We start from the raw sequence: 24,315 nt of genomic DNA, 5'->3' as shown, positions 1-24,315 counted from the left end.
AAATTTACCTGCACCTGCACAGCTGGAAAGACAGACAGATTTGTAAAGAGTGACGACATGTGACTTTGTGAAAGTACCAAGTGGGCTGGGATACGCTCAGGGCCTTCCTTGATTTACTGCCAGGGAAAGCAACAGGGTCTTTCTATCTGGGACACTTGGAATAATTTGGTTCCATAGGAATAGGGTCCTCCTTCCCCAGGGCCAACAGCAAGCTCGACAGGCCACTGGATTCCCTAGGGAAGCTCTAGCTGGCCTGTTACCTTGGTAATCTGAGTTGTGGTGGTGCTGCTTGTGGTCTCAGATGTGATGGTCTGGGCTGTCAGCAAGACTCCCGGGTCCAAGTCCCCATTGCTGTCCTCAGTCTGCAGAAGAAATTACAACTCATCATCATGCCTCTCAGGAAGCTTGGCAAATATTGCAGGCTGCAACTGTGCTCTTCAATGGTACATTCTAATGCAATAATCAAATTCCCTTATAGTGACCTTTTGTGGTGTGTATGTGTTTTACTGGGGATTGAACCCAGGGCCTCAAGACAAGGCAAGTGTTCTACCACTAAGCTACATCCTAGTTCTACAGAGAACTCTTAATAGAATAAATCCCAGGGAAGAAGGCGCCTCTAACAATGTCAAATGTATATGGTTTTCTTAGCACGTCAAGGATAGGAGTGGATCAGAAAGAGGAGGCAGGAGTGCAGTCACAGGTTCAACAAGAGTGACATACTATACATAGGTCACAGGTACATTTTATAGTTCACAAATGACTTCCACAATTTTTTTTCTTTTTTTTTTTTTGCTGGGAATTGAACCCAGGACCTCACATATGTAGGCAAGCCCTCTAACTGGGCTACACTCCCAGCCCTGTAAGTAGTTTTTTAAAAAAGTATATTTGTTTAAAGGCTGTCAGCTTTATTTTTCTTTTGAGATGTGGTGTTGCTATGTTGCCCTGGCTAGTTCTGAATTTTGATCTTGGATGATCCTCCTGCCTCAGCCTTCAGAATAGCTGGGACTACAGGTGTGTGCCACTACTTGGCATTATATTTAAGAACAGGACCACATTTAATTTACCCAAAAGCCCTGAGATATTGAGGGGGGCAGATGGAGGAGAAGAGAATAAGGAAGGAACAGAGTCCTTGGTTGGGTTCCTCTACAGGTGGGCATCTGGATAAAAATTAAAGAGAGAGACACTGTGACCCCTAAGTCATACCAGGTATAGAATTAGTTCAATAACATTTTCTTTAGCCCAGATTCAGATTCAACTAACATTTACTGCATTTCTACTATGTGTCAAGCACATCATGCAACTGTTGTCTCAATGATGCTTCTCAACATCATGAGAAGATACTATTATTATATTCACTATGCTGTTAAGAAATGTATGACCCAGAGAGGTCAAATAGTTTGTCCAAGGTTCTACAGTAGAACCTAGTAGGTGTTTGAACTAGGATGCAGACCAGGCAAGAGACTTCTTGTGTGAAGACTGGAGTTTGAGTCCCAGCTCAGACAGTAACTAGCTGTGGGACGGGGAAAGTCGTTTGCCTTTCCTGAGCCTTAGTTTTCTCATTTATAGTTTTCACATATTATGCTGTAATATGTGCTCTGCAGATACCATATCACTGTTGTGAAAATCAAAAGAAATTATAGAAATAGAAGTTCTTTATAAACTAGTGTAAGAATATAAATTTTCATGCAAGGACTGCTGAAGCTTTGTGCAGAGCTTCTCCTCTATAAATCTGTCACTGTCCCCACCTCCCACCCACTCTTCTACTCTCTCTCTGAAGAAGGTGGAAATGGAGGCGACACTGTTACAGCTGACTATTTTCATTCTTCCTACACGGGGCCCCTTCCTTTCTTGATCCTCTAACCAATGTTTCTCAAAATGATACTGTGGCTTTGAGGCTGGGGTTATGGCTCAGTCGTACAGCACTTGCCTAGCATGCATGAGGCACTGGGTTGATCCCCAGCACTACATAAACAAATTAAATAAACAAAATAAAGGTATTGTGTCCATCTACAACCAAGAAAAAAAAAATGATACTGTGGCTTTCACAACAGCTTATAGACGCCCACTTACCCTATAACCCAGGAATTCTACTCTTAGGTGTTCACCCAAGATATGTCCACACAAAGACTTGTACATGAATATTCACAGCAGTTTGATTCACATTTACTCCAAGCTGGGACTAACCCACTTGTTCATTAATAAATGAAAGGATAAAAAAATTGAGATATATTAATACAATGGAGTACTATTCAGCCATAGATAAGCATGAACTATGGATTCACGTAATACAGATGAATCTAAGAAACACAACACTCAAAGAAGCCAGACATAAAGTATGTAAATTTTACCACAAATGCACACTTGTGGGCATAAATAAAAAACCTAACCCAGATCCCTATCTCATTTCACCACCTGTTCCAAAGTGTGGAGATTGTGAATAAAAAAAATGATACTTGTGCTTACTTGTCAAGCAAGACAATAAAAAAAAGCAGCAGAAATGGTTACAGTAAATGACAACAGCAGCAAATAGATACCTGGTGCTTATTATGTGCCAGACACTTTGGAAGCATGTTACATATATTAATTTATTCTTCATAACAGTGCTGTGAGCTAGAACTATTAGTCACATTTTACAAACAAGGAAACTGAGGCACAGAACAATTTAGTAACCTGACTACACACTAGGTAGGAAGTGATGAAGCAGGTTCAAACCTAGGAAATCTGATTCTATGGGCAACACTCTTTCCCACTGCACATCACTGTCTAACATGAATCCTAAAAAGCAATTTGTATCTTGGCTGACTGTTATGCATGGCTAAAACAAAATAGGATCAATGTATAAAATGCAATTTGCTAAGAACTACCATTTTTGAATAGTTACTATATATGTCTCAGGCAAATATGATATTTATTTCAATAATTCTATAAAAAGTAATTTCCAGAAGAGAAAACTAAGGTTCAAAAAGGTTAAATGATTTGCCCAAGGTCAAAAAACTAGTAAGTGGGCTGGGGATGTGGCTCAAGCGGTAATGCACTTGCCTGGCATGCGCGGGGCACTGTGTTCGATCCTCAGCACCACATAAAATAAAATAAAGATGTTGTGTTCACCAAAAAAACTAAAAAATAAATATTAAACAAACAAACAAAAATTAGCAAGTGTTGAAATTAAGTATCCCTAACTCCAAAGCTGGTGTAATTTGTCCAGGCATCTTGCTCACTTTATATTTCTCTTACATTATTTTTTAAAACCATTTAAAAATATGTTTAACTGCATTTTTCTTTTGGGGGGGGCGGGTACTAGGGATTGAACTCAGGGGCACTCGACCACTGAGCCACATCCCCAGCCCTGTTTTGTATTTTATTTAGAGACAGGGTCTCACTGAGTTGCCTAGGGCCTCGCCTTTGCTGAGGCTGGCTTTGAACTCGAGATCCTCCTGCCTCAGCCTCGTGAGCTGCTGGGATTACAGGTATGTGCCACTTGTGTCTGGCTAATAGCATTTTTTATGGTTAAAAAAAAAAAAAGTTCAAATGTCCAACATTAATTATGTTTAACATTTGGCATACATATGAATAAAGATAAAAGGTGCTGAGTAAACACTACAGTTAAATAAAGACATCATACATACAATTAGCTATAACTTATTTCATGAATAAATAAGAAAAAGTCCCTGGCAGAAAGGATTTTTGTTTCCAATATTGTTTAATTTGGACGCCCCCAGCAAATCTCCACCATTAGACCAAAATGATAATTATCCCCACCAGGCAATCACAACAAACCACATCACTGGCCCCACGGGTTTGGAGGGAAATGTTTGGTGTGTGGTTCTACAATCCCCTGCCCCCCCCCCCCCCATTTTTTAAATTGATGCATTATAACTGTACACAGGACGGGATTTGTTGTTGCATATTTACACATGCATACAATATAACAATATAATTTAGACACCGTCACTCCCAGACATTTCCCTCTTTCTTCCCTCCCGCTACCCCTTGGTCCCTTTCCTCTACTGATCTCCCTTTGATTTTCATGAGACCTGTTCCCACCTTTCTCTTCCTTTTTCCTCTCTAGCTTCTGTAGCATATGAGAGAAAACATACATCCCTTAACCTTCTAAGTTTGACTTATTTCACTTAGCATATGGTCTCTAGTTCCATCCATTTTCCTGCAAATGACAAAATTTTGTTTTTCTTTATGACTGAATAAAACTCGATTGGGTATACAGACCACATTTTCTTTATTCATCTGTTTGCGGATACCTAGGCTGGTTCCATAGTGAACTGAGCTGCTATAAACGTGGCTATGCATATATCACGGTAGTATGATGACTTCAATTCTTCAGGATAAATACTGAGGAGTGGTATAGTTGGGTCATATGGTGGCCATGCCTAGTTTTTTGAGGAACCTCCAAATTCTCATAGTGGTTGTACTAATTTACAATCCCAACAATAGTGTCAAGTGGTGTTCCTTTTCTCCACATCCTCTCCAGCAGTTGTTACTTGAACTTTTTATGCCTGCCATTCTGACAGGTATGAGAGAAAATCATAGTGTAGTTTTGATTTGCATTTCCCTAATTGCTAATAATATTGAACATATTTTATTTGTTGGCCTTTTGTATTTCTTTCTTTCTTTTTTTTTTTGAGAAGTATCTTTTTAACTCATTTGTCCATTATTAATTGGGTTACTTGATTTTTTGGCATTAAATTTTTGAGTTCTTTATATATTCTAGATATTAATCCTCTGTCAGAAGAATAGCTAGCAAAGATTTTTCTCCCATTCTATAGGTTCTCTCTTCACATTCTTAATTGTTTCCTCTGCTGTGCAAAAACTTTTTAATTTGATGCCAACCCACTTATTAACTCTTGGCTTTATTTCCCAAGCTTTATGGGTTCTATTGAAAAAGTTATTGCCTGTGCTTACACACTGGAGTGTTAGTTTCTGGTCTAATTCCTAGATCTTTTTTTCCCCTTTTCTTTTCTTTTTGGTACCGGGGATTGAACTCAGGGGCACTCGACCACTGAGCCACATCTCCAGCCCTATTTTGTATTTTATTTAGAGACAGGGTCTCACTGAGCTGCTTGGTGCCTTGATTTTGCTGGGTCTGGCTTTGAATTTGCGATCCTCCTGCCTCTGCCTAGTGCCACTGGGATTAAGGCATGCACCACAGCACACAGCCTAATTCTTAGGTCTTTGATTCATTTTCAGTCGATTTTTATGCAAGTTGAAATATAAGGGTCTAGTTTCATTCTCTCTATATGGATAACCAGTTTTCCTAGTACCATTTGTTAAAAAGGCTCTCTTTTCTCCTATGAATGTTTTTGGCATGTGGTTCTATAATCTGGTTCCAGCTTGAGGAACTGCCTTTGGTCACCTGACTTTTAAACTGCACCAGCATTTCCAGCTGGCTTGAACTTAAAATGCTATCACCCAGAGACATTGCTCTCATTAGATTCTAAATCCTTTAAATTATTTTTCAATTAAAATTTTTTTTTGAGGTACTGAGGGTTGTACCCAGGGATGCTTTACCATTGAACTACATTCCAAGCCTTTTTAAAAATTTTGAGAGAGAGACAGTCTTACAAAGTTGCTTAGGGCCTCCCTAGGTTGCTAAGGCTGGCCTTGAATTTGTGATCCTCCTGCCTCAGTCTGCCAAATTCTTGGAATTACAGGCTTGCCCCACTGTGCCCAGCTGACTTTTTAATTTCAAAGAGAGAGAGGGAGGGAAAGAAGAAACTGATCAGAATTAAGACCACCCTAGGAATGTTCTTAATCTCTTTTTTTTCCAGCTTTTGGCTGATATATGCAACTACAGAACAAATATAACCTTCCCCCACAGTATGAGACTAAACCAGCAGCTTCTGGTCTAGTGTTCAGAAAAGATGCACTGCCTAAAAGGTGGGGCTTGTGATGTGACTCCAGTGGCCTCTACAAATGAGGCCTTGTAAACAACCAGTAGATGGTCAAGGTATCAGCACTGTCCTTGGGTCCTTCCAAATTTCATAGGCAGGACCCCTGTGAGGGGAGGAGCCTGTACTTCTGTTCGAGGATGGCTGTGTGCTTTCCAGGGCACAGCCTGGATGAACAAGCCTAAGCTTTCTAGGCATAGATAAGTCAACCACGTTAGAGCTGAGGGGATACTGGTAAGAGCAAGAGGTCCCCCAAACATCTGGGCCAAGTCCTGCATGAAGACACAGCTAGGAATCCAGACCCTTACAAGCTGTAGACCTCGGTCATGCTGCCCAAGCATACTGCAAGCAGTTTGGCCTTGCTGCAGCCCTTGAGGCGGTGTACACATCCAGTGCTGTTGAGCTGCTTGCTTGAGCCATACACTGTGTCCATGGAGATGGCCACTACAGTTCCAGCATGCAGCTCTGGGCTTGGGGCTTATATGGCCCCACTCCCTGGGAGCTTCAGCAAGCTGACTCCCTGGAGCAGGGCTCAGCGGATGGGCAGCCATGGGGCCCTCCCCCAACCCCATCTCTCTCAGTTTATTTTGAAGTGACTGCTTTCTTCCGCATAGACTTCTGTGGGCAGCGTGTGGCCCTAATTTTTAGAAAAATTTCTTTTGAACCATTACTTTTTTGCGGGGGAGGGTGTGTATAGGCTACAAACTTCAAAAACTTCAAAATGGTATAAAGTGAAAAGGCAGTCTCCCTCCTACTTCTGACCAGAAGTCCCACAGTTTCATTTTCATTCATCAGAGGCCAGCACACTTCTTGTTATTTTATTTTAGTTTTTTGTAGTATCCATTCAGAGAGAGTATACTGCTATCCAAGCCCACACACATAGCTCTTCCATACACAGCTATATATACTTTCCTTTTCCCTTCCACAAACAGTAGCATGTTATTCACACCATACCACAGCATTCACAGATTTATCACGAAGCTCGTTCCCATGCAGAAGCCACGTAGAATTACCTTAATTAGATGTTCCATAATGTACTTAACCAGCTCTCTACTGATGGACATTTAGGTTGTTTCCATGGTAGTGAGAGTTTAAAGGGATTCCTTCCCATATGTAAGTAATTCATTTTCTACATCCTCTGGCATAATAGCATACACAATCTTAAATTAATTTTTGATTCCTTCCTTTTCTCAGTCCTCTTCATTGCCAAGTCCTACTCATTCATTTTTCTTTCTCTCACTCTTATTTTTTTTTGAGGGGGAGGTATTGGGGATTGAGCCCAGAGTCTCCTGCATGCTAGGCAAGTTCTCTACCATTGAGTTCTACCCAGAGCCCTTTAAAAAAAAATTTTGTTTAAATAGGGTCTCACTAAATTGCCCAGCCATACCATGCGTGAGGTCCTAGGTTGGATCCCCAATTTGTACACATATATGAATGAATGAATACAAGAAGGAAGAAGAAAGAAAACTGTCCAGGCTGGCTTCTCAAACTTGTGATCCTCCTGCCTCAGCCTCCCCCAAGCAGCTGAGATTACCGTCATGCACGCCATGCCAGGCTCTCTATCTTGGTTGATTTATCTCTCCTCTCCTAAGATTATACTTGAGCTCTTTATAAGCATCTTCCCAGATCCACCCTAGTTATAATTTTGTCTCTAGCCCCCCAACTTTAATATATGTAGCACACAGCTTTAGGAACCCTCTTATAAGATCATTGCTTTAATTATGCTTCTTTATTACCCCCACCAGAGAACTTTAAGCAACTTCTCATTTATCAAACTAAAATCCTACACTCTGGACTTTATTTCACCTAATCTTCCTCCAAATCTTACAGTGGGTAGATACATTATCCCCCATTTATAGCCAAAGAAACAGAAGTTTGGGAAGACTGGCTATTTTTTTTTTTTTTTTTTTTAGGTACTGGGGATTGAACTGGGGCCTGGCGCATGCTAGGCAAGCACCATCCTGCATCCCCAGCCCCTCTTTTTTGTTATTATATTTTTTAAACCTTTATTTTACTTATTTTTATGTGGTGCTGAGGATCAAACCCAGTGCCTCACACATACTGGGCAAGTGTTCTACCACTGAGCTACTACCATCCTCAGCTCTTTTTAAAAATTTTATGCTGAGGGCTGGGGTTGTGGCTCAGTGGCAGAGCGCTCACTTAGCACATGCGACGCCCTGGGTTCCATCCTCAGCACCACATAAAAATAAATAAAATAAAGGTATTGTGTCCAACTACAACTAAAAAATAAATATTATTAATAATAATAAAAAATGGAGGGGCTGAGACATGAACTTGGTTTATCTGACCCATATTCTTAACCATCACTCTAGATTGACTTTCCAAGTGAATTAGGTGGAAATAAGCAGTCAGACCCAAGATAATTTTGTTTGTTAGTTGGTTGGTTGGTTGGTGCTAAGGATTGAACCTAGGGCCTCACTCATCCTAAGCACACAATCTACCACTGAGCCACACCTCTAGCCACAACAATCTTGCTTTTAATAAGGTATTCTCAGATCAGTAATCCCTTCTAAAAAGAACTTCCCAGGAAAAAAGCTGTTATTATTTGCCGAAAATGATTAGAAATCCTGTGAACATTTGTTGTATCTACTCCAGTCTTTGTTATGAAGCATCCTGTGGTGTCCTACCTGGGCAGCCTCATAAGTGATGGTCTTGGTCTCGGTGTGGACAATGGGGACGTCTTTGGTCGGGATTTCACTTTTCACAGCATTTGCAGTATCTGAGATGGTGACAGTCTGAGTCTTCACCAGTGGGGGCTGTGAAGTAGTAAAGTAACAGAGTTATCAGAGTCTTGCTGAAGGCTTGAAGAACTAAACCTTCTGACATTGATCTGATCAAAGCTTTAGCTAGAATCAAGCAAAGGGTGAGCTGAATCTCCAAAGGTGTTTCCTCTGCCCAAGTCTTGGACTCTATTCCGAAGTCCTCCCGACAGGGTGTCACATCATGAGGGATATTAAAAAGCAGCATTACTGTAATCACTTTCATAAGCTTAATGGAAAACTTTAAGATCAGACAGTTATGACTTATATTATAAAACACTTCAGATTGACCTTCAGAATTTGAATATAAAACTATTTGCCAAATAGCCATCACTTTCATTTGTCCTTGTGGCTGTACCATTATAATTAAGAAAATCGGCCACATTTCCTCCACTAAATACAAAACGGAACAAGAAACAGCAGAGGCACTGGAATGCATTACCCTGGGATTCATTAACTTCTCTCAAATCAATGTCAGACATTCACACTGGGCTCACTGAAAAGAAGCAGAATTTGAAAAACTGGAAAGAAAAAAAATCAGTTCTACCACCACCTGGTGATTAATCTCAGAATTTCAGAAGAATGAACATTAGTGGAATATCAAAGGCCTTCTTGTCCATCTGCTCACCTTCCCCAATCACCTTAAAACTACCACTGGACTGTGATTGGGTTAAATGACCATCCACCTTGGCACAGGGAATTAGTGCCTACAATCATGGAATCCCCTAGGAGTAGGGTCAGTGGGTGTGGTGGGCTACGCAGTGGGGCTATAGTATATCGATTATTATTTGGGGCCTGAAATCTCATCAAAAGATCAGCTGCCCCTGTGAGGAGTCATGGAAATTTTTGAACATGGTCTCAGAACACTGAAGGTTCCTCACCACGGAAGTCTCCAAAATTCACCTCTTTCCTTCACCTATACTTACTTGAACAACTAATGGATGAACATACTTACACCAGCTTCATAAAGTAAATAGCTGGAATTTATTCCCAAGAGTTTTGTTAAGTTATCAGGGGAGAAGGTACCTAGTCATAGAGTTGATTCCTCTGAATTAATTTCTTTATTATAATCAAAGGCTTTAATTTTACTTTGTGATTTTGCAGAAAAAAAGAAGAGAAGCTGCTACCCTCACCACCACCACCACCACCTCCTCCATAGGACAGATTCTGGCCCTCTCCCAGAGAGTCATTACACCTGAGTCATCCAATCAGTCACTACCTGGAAACTTCGAATGAGGGTGGGGAACTGGGTACCCACACGTAAGTCAAGAAATGATCCGTTTTGTTTTCCAAGTGGCTCTCCTGGTGTGACATGTTCTTCACTACTGTCTGCCTTTTTTTCACCAAGTTGCAGCTGACAGGAAGCTGGTGTTACTGAGGGTGTTAAGACACTGGCCTGTCCCTCCACTCCTGGACATTCCCCACCTGGGCCTCTTGGCATCTCCTTAGTATCAGGAGAGCCAGCTGCCCCCTGTTCCTTCTCCTCTGTCTCCTTGCTGCTTGTGGAGAGGGAGCCAAGTTTAAAGCTCTGTGGAGACGCCGATGGGGTGGTCATCTGGCTCTCACTAGGAACTACCAACTGCTTGGGGCCCTCCCATTCAGAGTCAGGGTTAGTAGATGACCCTTTTGTCACGACAGCCACCTCCTCGGTGCGAATGCCATTTATACTCTACAAATGAACGAACACATATAAAAACAAGAAGATTAGGAATAAGCGGTGGAACATAATGAACTTTGAGAATCAACAATGATTTTTAAGATGCCTCACCAATGTTAATATAAAGCAAGAATCTCGGCTCTGAGGTAGTCAAAAGCAAGAACTGCTGCCATTTGCTACATTTATCTGCAGCTTAAGCAACTCCAATTCATTTTGGTCATATTTCTGTAACATTGTTAATCTGAGAATTAATTCCCATGTGCCTCATACAGTACTTAGCACTTTGTAGTCTTATGATCTTGGCTGTATAACATATTCTCTTCAGGAGAATACTTATAGAAGTCACTTTGTCATTCCTAAATACCTAACTCATTACTATACACAGGACACAATACAATTATGAGTCAATCATAACATGTTCTTGAGAAGCTGATCAGGTTGAAAAATATCTCTGAGTTTCAGGCATCATCATGCTAATTCCAAACAGAGAAGCTAAAATCTAGATTTGATTGGCAGGAAGAGAGAGACACAGGTAGCAGACACTCTAATCATGGTCACAACATCAGACGTGCTATCCAAAATAGTGAAATGTTTCTCTGAAAACAATACAAATGACCAGCAGCTGAGATGTGTTTCTTCACAGATGAATGACAAAACACTTCAATTTATGAGAGAGATAAATTCTGGAAACACAGTTTCCTCCTGGGCTAAATGCTTCTCATCACAGAAAAAAATAGTTTTTAAAAAGTACGGGGAGAAGATGATAGCACTACAGAAGATGCACCTATTCCTATAGGTTTAAAGAAACATCAAGTGCTCTAAGTGGAGGAGGAGGAGGAGGAATTCCCATGAACCTTTGGAAAAATGAACAATCTAAGTGAAGCCAAAGGCAGTGGCAAGCAACAGTCTACACGTGCTCGCTTGAAATGTGCATATGTAAAGAAGCCACTTAAGGCCTTAACTTCTGGTAAGGTCACTTTACCATATTACATGCCACAGAGGAACCTAATAATAGAAAGGGACTCTTTTAAGAATGTATTCCTGGAATCAATGACTAAGCTTGAACCAGTGTACATATTTTAGTGCTCAAACCATGTTACATGCGTTTATTATATTTTTTAAAATTACTGCTACTCCTAACTCTGTGAGCCAGCCTACTTGTGGTGAATATAAACCAGTGCTCTATTAAGGCAAGAAAAGACGCCCTGCACCAGGAACTCCGGGCCAACTTCACTCCTCCACCCTCTTGAAACATGTGACACAAGAGCATCTCAACAGGCACGAGCTGAGTCCAGAGTAAGTGGTGCTTTCATAATCACTGAGGATGCATACGACTTGGAACATGAAGAACAGAATTGAGAAACTGACAACAGGGCTGTTTCTGTCTGCAGATCAGAGACACAAAAAACATTCTTGCCAATAGTATATTACCAATAGAATATTAATTTCCTCATACTTAAAATGAGAATGAAACTTGGACTTGTAGAGGTCTGAAGATCAAATACAATAACATGAAAACATTTTTTTTTTTTTGTAAATTCTAATGCATCAGACTGATTCATTTAATTTAACCAAATGATTAGCAGGGCACCTCTAATATAAGAGGACCTGGAGCACAAAAGATTTAATTTGTTGTGACACACAGCATGCCATACTACTTTTAGGGCACTTATCTCACCATTTCTTTTGAGGTTGTTCAAAAACAGATTAGCTAATAATAAATAAATAGGCTTTCTCGGATTGCTGTAGGCTAGCCCTAGCTCTGTGGAACAGGGTATCCAACCCCACTCACATGGAAAGGAACTTCAAGGCTTCTCCAAACCTGTCACAACTGGGAAGGCTGACTAATAATAAGAAAAATACCTAGGAAAATCAAATAAGAGCCAATTTGGTGCCAATCTGCTCAAATGATAAGCAACAGTCTGTCATCAAGAAGCTATTTGTGAGCGGGCATGGTGATGTACACTTGTAAATCCACCAGCTTGGGATGCCGAAGCAGGAGGATTATGAGTTCAAAGCCAGCCTCAGCAACTGTGAGGCACTAAGCAACTCAGTGAAACCCTGTCTCTAAATAAAATACAAAATAGGGATGGGGATGTGGTTCCATGGTCAAGTGCCCCTGAGTTCAATACCCAGTGCCAGGAGGAGGAGGAAGAGGAAGAGGAGGAGGGGGAGGAGAAGGAGGAGGAGCTATTTGTGAATTAATTACATTGCTTAGGCTAGCACCACTTGACCCACAGTTGTCAAGTGCCACAAAGTTGTCTACAACTAGATCAATCTCTTTATTCCCCCAAAGCATATATATAAGAGATCAGGGTTAAGGTTGTAGCCATTATACTTTCAACTCAACAAATATTTACTGAGCACCAAATATGTGCTAGATTAGAAATAAAAAGAAAACTGTTAACAGCTGGTTTGGATTACCATTTATAGCACTCTCACCTATGGTCAAATTCACCTCTTCAGTTGGCTCTGCTGACTAGATCTTTTGGACAACAGAGACCATGATTTACCAACCATCCTCGAAGGCATGCCCTATACTAAACTCACCCAACCACGGCCTGCACCTTTCACCCCAGCTTCCTTCATTATCTCTATTACATTGGTAAATGGTACTGTCATCTATCCAGTGCTCCATGCCTGAGAGTCATCTTCAACGCCTTCCTTAATCCACCGGAGATTATATAACCAAGTCATCTTTATTCTATTCTAATATTCCCTTTATCTGTCTGCCTGTCTTTATTACCACATTTGCTACCTCCATTCAAGCTTTTACAATGCCTCACCCATATTATTACGGAAACTCTCAACAGTTTTTCTTCTTCTTTTTTTTTTTCACCTCAAACCTTCTTTGAATATATCCTCCATTCTGTTGCTAAAGTGTTTATTTCTAACATGAAGCACTGAAACCTCCATTTTTCCAGCTTAAAACCTTTCAGCAGATCTTCACTGCCTTTTGGTTGTAGTCCAAACACTTTAATAATAAGATGGAAAATCCTTCAAAATCTGACCCCTACCTCTCCCTCTAGCTTCATACTGCTGTACATCCACATATAGCCTTCACTCCATTAACTCAAAACTATTTGCAGTTTCTAGTACACAGCGAGCTTTCTTCTGCCTCCATTATTTTGTGAATATTGTTCCTTCTGGTTGGAAGTCTATGCCTAGCTCAAGTATCAGTTCTTCTGGGAGTTTTCCTGAGTGTCCACAGTGTAGTTAGATACCATTCCTGTTCGGTTCTCATTATACCCTCATTACTGGTATCACCTGTCTTTTCCGTTGGACTTTGGGGAATAAGAACATCCTTATCCTTACTATGTCTAACTTGGCTTCATATCTTTCTTATATAGTTTTTGGCACAAAACAGATATTCAGTAAAAACTTGTTAAAGGTATATTAAATCCAGGTTCTGCTTTGTCTCATGCTATTTTAATAACTGAAACATTTAGAAAGGCATGTTTAGAAAGAACATAAACAGTGGCTCATTTGACCAGACCCCATTGTCTAGTCTAGTGTATTATCTTTTCTGTCAGTAAAATAAGAGAAAAACTAATATAACGCATGTTTACCAGGCATTAATCACTTTAACATGTTTTCTCATTTAAATTCTCTACAATCTCACTGTGAAGGAGTAATTTTCCCAATTTTATAAAAACAAAGAAATGCACAAGTTAAGCAACTTAGAGCTAGGAAGTGATGGCACTAGGGCTTGGATTCTGGTCTGCTTCTAGTTCTAAAGCCCATCTTCTAACCAAGGCAGCAGAAGACATTTCACGTAGGACCAAAGGAAATGTCCTATTATGTTCAAAAGAATACACATCAAATCTGACTCTAATTTCAAGAAGTATAATGACTGTCCAAAGTCCACTTAACAAAGTCTGTTCTTAGTGACTGATATTATATTTTTAAATATAAGGAAAAAGCTGAAAAGACAGAAAATAACTCTGGCCAAAAGAAGATATAAAGTCCTCCTGACATAAGACATCCAGAATTTGGTATATGATTATCAGTGAAGAATTTTAACTGGCAGAGTTTTTGCTGCTGGCTATGACCATCAGCAAGGGCCACTGGTTGCATAAGACTCACAAATGCATAAACTAAATTAGCCTGGAAACTTTAAAGGGATCTTGCCAGGAATACCAATTGATATATGGCTGTGTATGAACCATCCACAGTGACAGAAAGGCAAAATTGAGACTTAATGTGATTCAAAGGTATTAATCTAGGCATTGCTTATCCTAACTGATGGGGGGAATCTATAGGAAGAGAGATGCTTCAATAATAGACCTGCTACCTGCATGAAGTACTGCAGTGATACCTAGTTGGTTCCAAGAATATGAAAAGAAGGTCTAATGGAATTACAGGGGTACACCACACCAGGTTAGACAAATGTTTAATTAAACATGGGCACTAAAGATTCTCAATTTCATTTAAAAAGCTGATGGTTTCTACTAAGCATGATAACTCAGTATTTTCTGTTTTGTCAAAGGCTTTCTATTTACTCAAAGGGATTTATGTCTCAGACTCCTCAAACCCTGTGTATATACGTGCCATGACGAGTTATAAATTCCCCTTCCTTGATGTATGGATCCCAGATACTGTTAACAACAGGTATTTTGCTGTCCTTCCATTAAACCTGCTTTTGAGGTTATTTTTGATCAAGAGATTTATTCATTTGAAGAGATTATCAAAGGAACCACAGTTATGTTTGTATGACTACTTTCTTCTACAAGAATCCCAGTGAAAATACATCCTGAAAACCTTTCCAAAATTTTGTTACTTAAGCAAGAGCCATCTGGGTTGTTCCAGGGGAATCTGTATAGTAATTTTCCCACATCCATTTGGTCACTTGTTCCTTACTTAGTGAAGATCAACTTTACCTTTGGGTGGTGACAAAAAAACAACAACAAAAAAAAACAACTCCATTCTCTGTTAAAAGGAAGAAAAAAGGTCCATTTGCTTTTCTCTTTCTATATATAACAAAACCTTAGGCAGACAGATAAGGACCAAATGAAGAACAGCAGCAGCAGCACTGCCAAGCTTGCAGGAAACCTCAGGGAAGCACTTTCGCCTCAGGGCCAGGATTAGATGTCGCGAAGGAGGAAGGAGGCAAAACCCGCTAACTTTAAAGACCAAGCCTCCTCTTATAATGTGCCATGTTTCATTTCTCACGCATTTAAAAAATATTTTCCTGGGCTAGGGTTGTAGTTCAGTAGTAGAGCATTTGCCTAGCCTGGGTTTGATCCTCAGCACCACATAAAAAAATAAATAAAATAAAGATATTAAAAATTGTTTAATTGAAAGATTATATTTTACTATGTGTGCCACTGTACATATGTAAAAGACCTTAAGGTATACTAAAATAATAAGTGTTTTCTTATTATCTTCTTATACAACTTCCTGTATTTTGGTTTCAGTAGTGAATTGATCTTTAAAACCTGAAGACACTGGTCAACAATTTATGAAGTAAGTGCAGAAAATTCTTTAATGTCCTGTACTTTAAGTAAAGTTTAAAGTAAATCTTTTTTTTTTTTTTTTTTTAAGAGAGAGAGAGAGAGAATTTTTTAGTTTTCGGTGGACACATCTTTATTTGTATGTGGTGCTGAGGATCGAACCCGGACCGCATGCATGACAGGCAAGCACTATGGCTTGAGCCACATCCCCAGCCCTAAAGTACATCTTAATAGGTTCCTAAAGGAAGAGAATTTAAAAGAAAGAATGAAAAGAAACGTCAGCTGCTAAATAGCATAAAAATAATCTTATAAATACAATATCAAACCTTAGTAATTTGCCAAAGTTGGTTTTTTAAAAATTTTTCTTTCTCTTTTTCTTTTTGGAGCCATGATGGAACCCGGAGCCTCACACATGCTAGCCAAGTGCTCTACCACTGAGCTACAACCCCAGTCCACAAGTTGGTTTTTGAAAGTCAAAGTCAATGATGATGGTCTGAATACATCTATGTGGAAAAGAAGTAGCTCAAATTGAAGTTGCAAAGTCATTATATTTTACCTAATGTTTTCTGATTTAGAGATGTCAGGGTATGCTTAAGAATGTGAATTTAAAATGTGGTTGTCTCTGTGATTTAATTCCTCGGTATAATTCCCATTAGATGTCTGCCTCTGGAACAGTGAGGACAAGTACTGGGAATGGTCACTCTCCTGCCAAAGTCGTGACAGCAACTGGGAGTATGAATATTAATGATCAAATATCCCAACACTGATCTAAATAATTTTGTTAGATTAGTGATATATACTGTGGATCAACACTATCTTACTTCACATCTATCACATATATGTACATATACACACACACAAGTAGAGGGGTGTGTGTGTGTGTGCGTGCACTTAGAATTGAACCCAGAGCCTCTGAGTGGCTTTCCCAGCCCCTATTTATATATATATATATATATATATATATATATATATATATATATATATATATTTTTTTTTTTTTTTTTTTTTTTTGAGAGAGAGAGAGAGAGAGAATTTTTAATATTTATTTTTTTTGTTTGTTTTCGGCGGACACAACATCTTTGTTTGTATGTGGTGCTGAGGATCAAACCCGGGCCGCACGCATGCCAGGCGAGCGCGCTACCGCTTGAGCCACATCCCCAGCCCCTATTTATATTTCTTAAAGTATTACTTTTGGCAAAGATGCATGAACTAGAGCATTAAAGACATCTAGTCCCTACATGGAAATAAGTGTTTCTGGAATACCTGCAGTGGGCCAAGACTACAAATTTAACTAAGGTTGGTCTTCCTTTTAGCTTTTGTTAGCAGGTTCTTAACCAGGTCCTCAGTGTGTGTATGTTTTATTTCTTTGATGGTAGTGCTGGGGATGGAACTGAAGGCCTTGTGCATGCTAGGAAATACTTTACCATAGAGTGACACCCCCAGCCCTTGTCCTCGGTATATTTTAGAGAACACTGGGAGCTAGAGCCTTGAAGAAAGAAATTGTGATAGAAGAACTAAAATAGTTATGAGGATATTTAATATGTATTCCTAGGTCAAGATTCTCAGGAAAGATACTGGATAGGCTATTTTTAAAAAAAATATTTATTTTTTAGTTATAGTTGGACACAATACCTTTCTTTTATTTATTTTTATGTGGTGCTAAGGATTGAACCCAGGGTCTCGCACATGCTAGGCAAGTGCTCTACCACTGAGCCACAGCCCAGCCCTGGATAGGCTATTTTTCATGACTAGTTGTGAGAAATATACTGTTTGTTAAGAAAGAAAATGGGGAGAATACTTCCGAGTTAGTCACAAAATCTACAACCCCTTTAAAGCATAATAGTCTCACTGCTCTAAGCCTAGAAGTGTATCTTTCTATTTTGTTATTACCCACATATTCGCTTCCTAAAATCAATACATTTTCCCCAAGAAGAAAGCCTGAGATTTGGAATTTTAACTCTATAGTCACTTTACACAATGTAAACAAGTCTACCACATCTATTAAAACTACCACTGATTTTCACAATCGCTTCATTCTATTTTACATTTTGTCAAATAAAAAGAAACTTGTATAACAAGGCCTTGTATAATGGTATGATCAACTCTGAAGTGTTACCATCATCTTGGCCATGACTTTGCGGTTTGCTGAAACACAAATATCTCGGGGGAAGTTAGCACATGAAAGTTTGATGAGTGTTTCTATGCTTTAGGAAGAAGGGATCTGTTAGACTTTTAAATAAGATTTTTTACAAGTTTTGTTTTTGTTTTTGCAGTCCTGGGGATTGAACCCAAGGAAACTCCACCACTAGGCTATCTCCCCAGCCCTTTATGTTTTTTAAATTTTTAGACAGGGTCTCATTAAGTTGCCTAGGCTGACCTCAAACTTGAGATCCTCCTGCTTCAGCCTCCTGAATAGCTGCAATTACAGATATGATCCAAACTGCCCAGCTAAAAATAAGTATTAATAAGAGAAAAGGGGTGAACTGGGGTGGCAGTAGAATTGGGGTTGGGGGAATGCACAGACAACATACACCCACAGAGCACATTACCCTTGCTTTGCAAACCCAGTAAGAAATGCTTTGCACTGCAAATGCCCACAGAACCAGCAGGAACCGAGGTTATCTTGCTAAGCACAGAAGGAAGAAACCCAGCAGAAGAGTCCAGCTCCTGGTTCTTAACTAAAGTAAACAATAAATATTACAGTCACTTAAATTGTCAACAATGTATTTAAATAATATCCCCAGATGATCTGCAACATGCAAGCTAAAAAATGTAGAATCCAATCCTGATAAGATCAGTTAATTGCGAGTGCTCTGTTCCTACAATAAATTATTCTCTTTTAACAAAACAGGGCAAGTTTGGAAAGAATGGCTTTAAATGCCTATGGAAAGGGTCTAGAAAAACAAAACATATGTCTCTAGACATTATAAATTTATAAATGTTTATCATCTCTTTCCTATTTTGAAAAAAATATTATCAGTATTTCCATTGGTTGTATAATAATCAGTAGGAACATCAACTTGGAGGTTAAAAAAGAAACATTTCATTTAAAACAAATGCTTTTCAATGGGCACTTGCAATAAAAGATAAATCAGATGTGGTAATGGCTTCTTTTGTAAAAGCCATATGTAAACAGCACATAAAGATGACAAGTCAAACAGCAGTAGCCCATTCTTCAGCCAAAAAAGGAAACAAATGAGGAAAGAACAAAAATTACTGAAAAGAAAAACATTCCCGGTCCCCCCACCCCCAAAGCTTGATAAATCATAGTTTTGGTACACTTTTCAGTGGAAAACTCAGGCCGCTAGCAGTTTCAAAAAGAACATTAGAATTACAAACGATCAAGATGGGGATAAACTAACAACAGAGTTACCATGTGGCTAGCAAAAGATGATTTCAAAATTCTGTCTTTCCCTTCTACTGTGCCATTCTGAATCACACAATATGTTTTTACTCTTCCAATTTCCTCTCTCTTTGAGACACCCTCACCCATTTTTTTTTTTTTTAATATCTGTATGTGCAGGTCCCTAGCTAGAAATACGTCCTTACAGGTGCTCACTAGTTTCTCCATGAAGCTCAGAGTCACTTTCATGGTGCACTGCTATTCTCCAGTACATAAAGCTTACATCTGGATAGAATCTGGATAGAAGCTTACTCAGGAAGACACTGGCTTTTATTAGAATTGGTGAAATTGTTTATTACATGAAAATAACTCCATAATGCAGCCTTTCTTTAATGAATGCCAGCCAATGTCATTTGCTAATTATGATTATCCTTCAAACATAGTTTTTTGTTTGTTTTTGTGGTGCTGGGGATGGAATCTGGCCTTGAGCATGCTAGGCAAGTTGATGCACCACTGAGCCCTACCCCCAGCTCCTATAGATTTTACAATTTCCTAAAAAAGTGCTGTTATTAGATTATCCCCAGAGTAGGTGAATGTAAAAGCAAACAGCTTAAAAAAATCATGCCTGTGTGCAAAATTTTAACTATTAGGTAATAGAAAATTTTGCCTTTACACTGCACTCACCAGCAAGGACTCCACAGATCAAATGAACATTCTCACACCTGAACAGATCTGTAGAAGTCAAAGTGCTTGAGCAAATATTAAAGGTTATACTGAACATGTCTAGGAGACCAGAAATCTTTGGCGGTCAGTTGCATTTCATAATACTATGAAGGGCTGGGGTGCAGTGATGGAGATGGAGAGAAAGGAGCTATAACCAGCACAAAAATTCTAGTTATTTCAGGTGAAACAAAATTAAAGTTGTCAGTAAGCTTTCACAGAAGTTCCAGTTCTAAAAAATGATTAAAGTCTTAATAAGCATTTAAAAAATTATACCCCAATTTAATACCTAGAAAACAGTATCTCTATTCCACAGAAATAAAAGCAACAGAAAACTATTCTTAGATATCAACGGTGTCTTCTCTTCCTGAAAAAACCTACAATAATGAAAATGGCTTTCTGTGCTAACATTATCAACAAATTCCTTGAAGGAATGTGGCTTTGAAGAAACACTACAACATTTTCATATTACTCAGACATGGCCACAAGGTACATACTTGAAGCTAGAAAACAGACCACTTCAAAATGTGGAGTGTTGATTTTAAATAATGGCCTGAATGATATAATAACATCTGGAGCTGTGAAAGCAAGAGAAGGTTTACCTGAGGTGAAGTGAGAGGGAAAGCAGTACACCTTCCGTGAATTCCACATCACAGGAACAAGCTCTCCTTGCACCCACATACCCACACCCACTCCACTCTCAATCTTCAGTCTGATCAGAGTGGCAATATTGGATGGTTAATAACTACTAATTTGTACAACGCCTTAAAAAGCCACAAAAGGCAAATTCAGCACATTAAAATGTTTTTAACGGATGTGACAATTACACGTGTTGTAGTGACTGGTTAAATTGGTTAGGAAAAATTGTTTTTAAAATCTGACATAAATAAGTCAAATGAGTTCCAAGCTGATTTAAAACAATATTTAGAGAACCGAATACACACAAAGAGGTTGTCTCTGTCTAGGACTAAGCAAAGGCAATTACTGGACCACAGAGAAGAGTGAAAATACACAAAAAGCATGAGAACTTTCCTAGAAAACTTGGCCGACAGGCATCTCCTGCTTATCAGTGGAAGCAGCTGTTTGTTTCCCTCCCCACTCCTTTCTCCATAGTGGGGCTATGCATGGCATTACTGGCTCCTCCTACTTCCCTAATGATTAGTAGCAAACAGAATCTGATTTGTAATAAGATTTATTCATGATAAATTTACATATTAACAGAACAATTAATGTGAGAAAAATATTTAAAAAAATGTTGGAAAAGAGAAGTTCTTTAGCAGATTTCTGTAGGTTTAAAAGCCTTGTTGAACTGTTAGTGGATAAATACTTTGTTCAACTGAGTATCAGGGCTAAAGGATCCTGGTAACCCTTCAGATTTTACAACCATGTCAAATAGGGAACAATGCCACTTCCAAAAGAATCTTATTTTATTTTCTCCTGATTTACTGATCTCTATTGCCCAAACAGGCTCTCGGAAATGGGGAATTCCCCTCACAGAAGTATCTTTTTATTTTTTAAATAGTAAGATATAGAGGAACCTTTTAAAAAGTTATTGAAGATAATTGGGAAAGAGGAACCTTTCCAAAAATGTTTCTAACAGATACCCAAACTTAAATTTGTATATCTGCCTAGAACACTAAGAGTAAAAAAAAAAATCACATGCTAAGGGTAAAAAAAAAAAAAAAAAAAAAATATATATATATATATATATATATATATATATATAAAATAAATATGGTAAAGACAGTGAATATTATATATATATATATATATATATATATATATATATATATATATATATATAAAACATGGCTAAAGAGAAGGTAAATTTAGGGTGGTTATAGAATTTTAGATTCCACTCAAGGTGTACCCTAATATCAGATAATCAGAAACGAAAGGCTTGTCTTTTGGTTTCCATTTCTAATCATAAATAAGACAAGAATACTTTGATAGTAAATAAAGATGATAACAATTTCAGCTCTTCAAAGGTACAAAGGCAAAAAATGTAATTAATTAGTTTCCTGATCTGAATCAGAGGTCAGAAACTATGCCCAACAGGCCAAATTCTACCTTCTCTTTGTTTTTGATGGCTCTGAGCTAAGAATGGTTTTACAATGTTAAATGATAGGGAAGAGTAATATTTAGTGATACATAAAAATTGTATGCAATTCAAATTTCAGTGTTCATAAATAAACTTTGGAACATAGTCATGGTCATTCATATTAGGTAGCTTTTGCTGCTTTCACTCTACAATGCAAAGCTGAGTAGTTGTAAAACAGCCTGCAAACTTGAAAGTATTTACTATCTGGCCCTTTGTAGAAAAAGTTTGCAACCTCTGATCCATATGATGTACAAAACCCAGGATAGTTTGATACATTTGGTGTTTTTATATCATGTAAAACATTCCAAGATGAGTTTAAACAGACATGTATCCATCTTTTTGTGTATGTGGATATGTGTGTGTAGTACTGGGATTGAACCCAGGAGTTCTCTACCACTCAGCCATATCCTCAGCACTTTAATTTTTTTTTTTTTTAATCTTTGAGAGAAGTTCTCCCTAAGTTACCAGGTTGGCCTCAAACTTCTGCCTCAGCTTCCCAAGTTGCTGGGATTTCAGGTCTGCACCATCCTTCCTGGCCTGCTGTCTTGTATTCTAGAGTGAAAATAGTTGATTAGTAGCTGTGGTGAAGGATAAGGGCTTTTATTGAACCAAATTACAAGAGAGACTGACATTTACCATAGAGTCACACAGAGATTGAAAAATCCTTAAGTAAACCAGGGATCACATAGGATTCTTGGAGACAAGCCATATGGTATGTGGTAATTAATTTGGCACAAATTTATGTCTCAATACAAGAGATTCTATCCATTGCTATCTGTTATTAATCATTTAATTTAGTTTTTACAAATGTATGCCATATATGAGACAACATGGTAGCCAGGATACATAAGTGATAGATGGGCAAAGAAAGGGAACATACCCAGACCTCTAATATACCCAGACCCAAGAATCTTATAGGTTTGAGGAAACACAACTAGGAGATGAGTTAACTTTTCAAATATTTAATAGCACATTTTCTGGTGGGGATCTAAATCCTAATCAGAATATTAAACAGAAAGTATGTTTCCATAATCTTATCATAATACTGTAGTATAAACCCAATCACCTGGGGGCACTCAAGGTAGTCAGACTGACAAAGAGGGAAAGCAGACCTTAGCACGCAGGCTCTGGTAGTGTGCTTCCTCAAAACCTAACAGTGATACTGTCAACAGATTCTGGGCCATAAGAAGCTTCCAAGAATATTAAACTATTCCACCTCTACTCTTATCTATGAAAAACTAGGAACACTAGGAATTTCAAAATCTCTGAAGGAAGAGAGGGAGAAAGGAAGAGAGGGAAGGAGAGGGAGGTAGGGAAAGAGGGGCAACCAAGCTTAATAAATTGCAGGGAAGCAATCTGTGGGCAACATAGCCAAGAGGAAAGGGCTAATAAAACAAGAAAGACTAGAAAAAGAAAGAAAGAGAGCGAAAGGACAACATGCTAGGAGGAAGGCTGGGATAGATCTGGAAAACTAAGTTACCTAAGGGCAAGAACTGGGATTAATTCCAGTATGAGAATTATCTTTATCTATGTGAAGAACTATCATGTGGAAGACAGAAAACTCCTTAAAATCCCTGCACTCAGATCAATAAGTAAAAGCTGGAGGAAAACTGATTTGACGTAATATAAAGGTGATTTATACACAGACTCAGATGTAATGTGTTTTCTTGGGGGATGATGTAAGCATAGGCTGCAAGACTAGCCTCTAAATGGTCTCTAAATCTTTAAATGATATTGTAGAGAAGAGCCAAGCATAGGAGGGGAGAGAGGGAGAGAGGGATCTATGCCTCTGCATCCCTGCTAGTAGGCAAAGAATAAATGAATGGATGGCAGTAGCCATGTCCTTTTTTTTTTTTTTTTTTTTTTAATGTATATACTGGGGATTGAACTCAGGGGCACTTGACCACTGAGCTACATTCCCAGCTCTATTTTTATATTTTATTTAGAGAAAGGTCTCACTGAGTTCCTTAGCTCCTCACTTTTTGCTGAGGCTGGCTTTGAATTTGCAATCCTCCTGCCTCAGCCTTCCGAGCAGCTGGGATTACAGGCATGGGCCACCACGCCTGGCGCCATGTCTGTAATTCCTTTTCTGTTGAGATAGAATCCTATACACAGGAAGATTTTTTATTTTTATTTTCTTTCTGTCTTTTTAAATGGCAGTGCTTGGGATGGAGCCCAGGGCACTGAGAATGCTAATCATACACTCTGCCACTCAGCTACATCCCCAGCCTGAAGACTCTGTTTTAAAAAATGACAGGAGACAGTAGAGAAGAAAATGAGATGCTGAAATGCCTTCATTGATTTGGGGACCTGAAGAGAGAGTTCAGACTCTGTGCCTTTCCCTTCCTTTAATCTTTG

The 24,315-nt window shown here is 38.8% G+C and overlaps 1 protein-coding gene across 10 annotated transcripts in view; it reads right to left on the bottom strand.

Annotated features, from left to right (window-relative positions):
• Epb41 (erythrocyte membrane protein band 4.1) overlaps positions 1-24,315 on the bottom strand; it is a 155,550-nt gene that overhangs the window by 7,374 nt on the left and 123,861 nt on the right. For all 10 annotated transcript variants that reach the window (XM_071617551.1, XM_071617546.1, XM_071617545.1 and 7 more), the window contains 2 exons: positions 8,552-8,680; positions 261-362 (listed from right to left, as the gene is read on the bottom strand). In XM_071617551.1, the coding sequence (XP_071473652.1) occupies positions 261-362; positions 8,552-8,680 (231 nt within the window). The remainder of the gene's footprint in view (positions 1-260; positions 363-8,551; positions 8,681-24,315) is intronic.

Source organism: Marmota flaviventris, chromosome 10, assembly GCF_047511675.1.
Source record: "Marmota flaviventris isolate mMarFla1 chromosome 10, mMarFla1.hap1, whole genome shotgun sequence".
Classification (NCBI taxonomy): Eukaryota; Metazoa; Chordata; class Mammalia; order Rodentia; family Sciuridae; genus Marmota; species Marmota flaviventris.
Note: the sequence above shows the minus strand (reverse complement) of the source record. Positions and strands in the feature narration are given on the sequence as shown.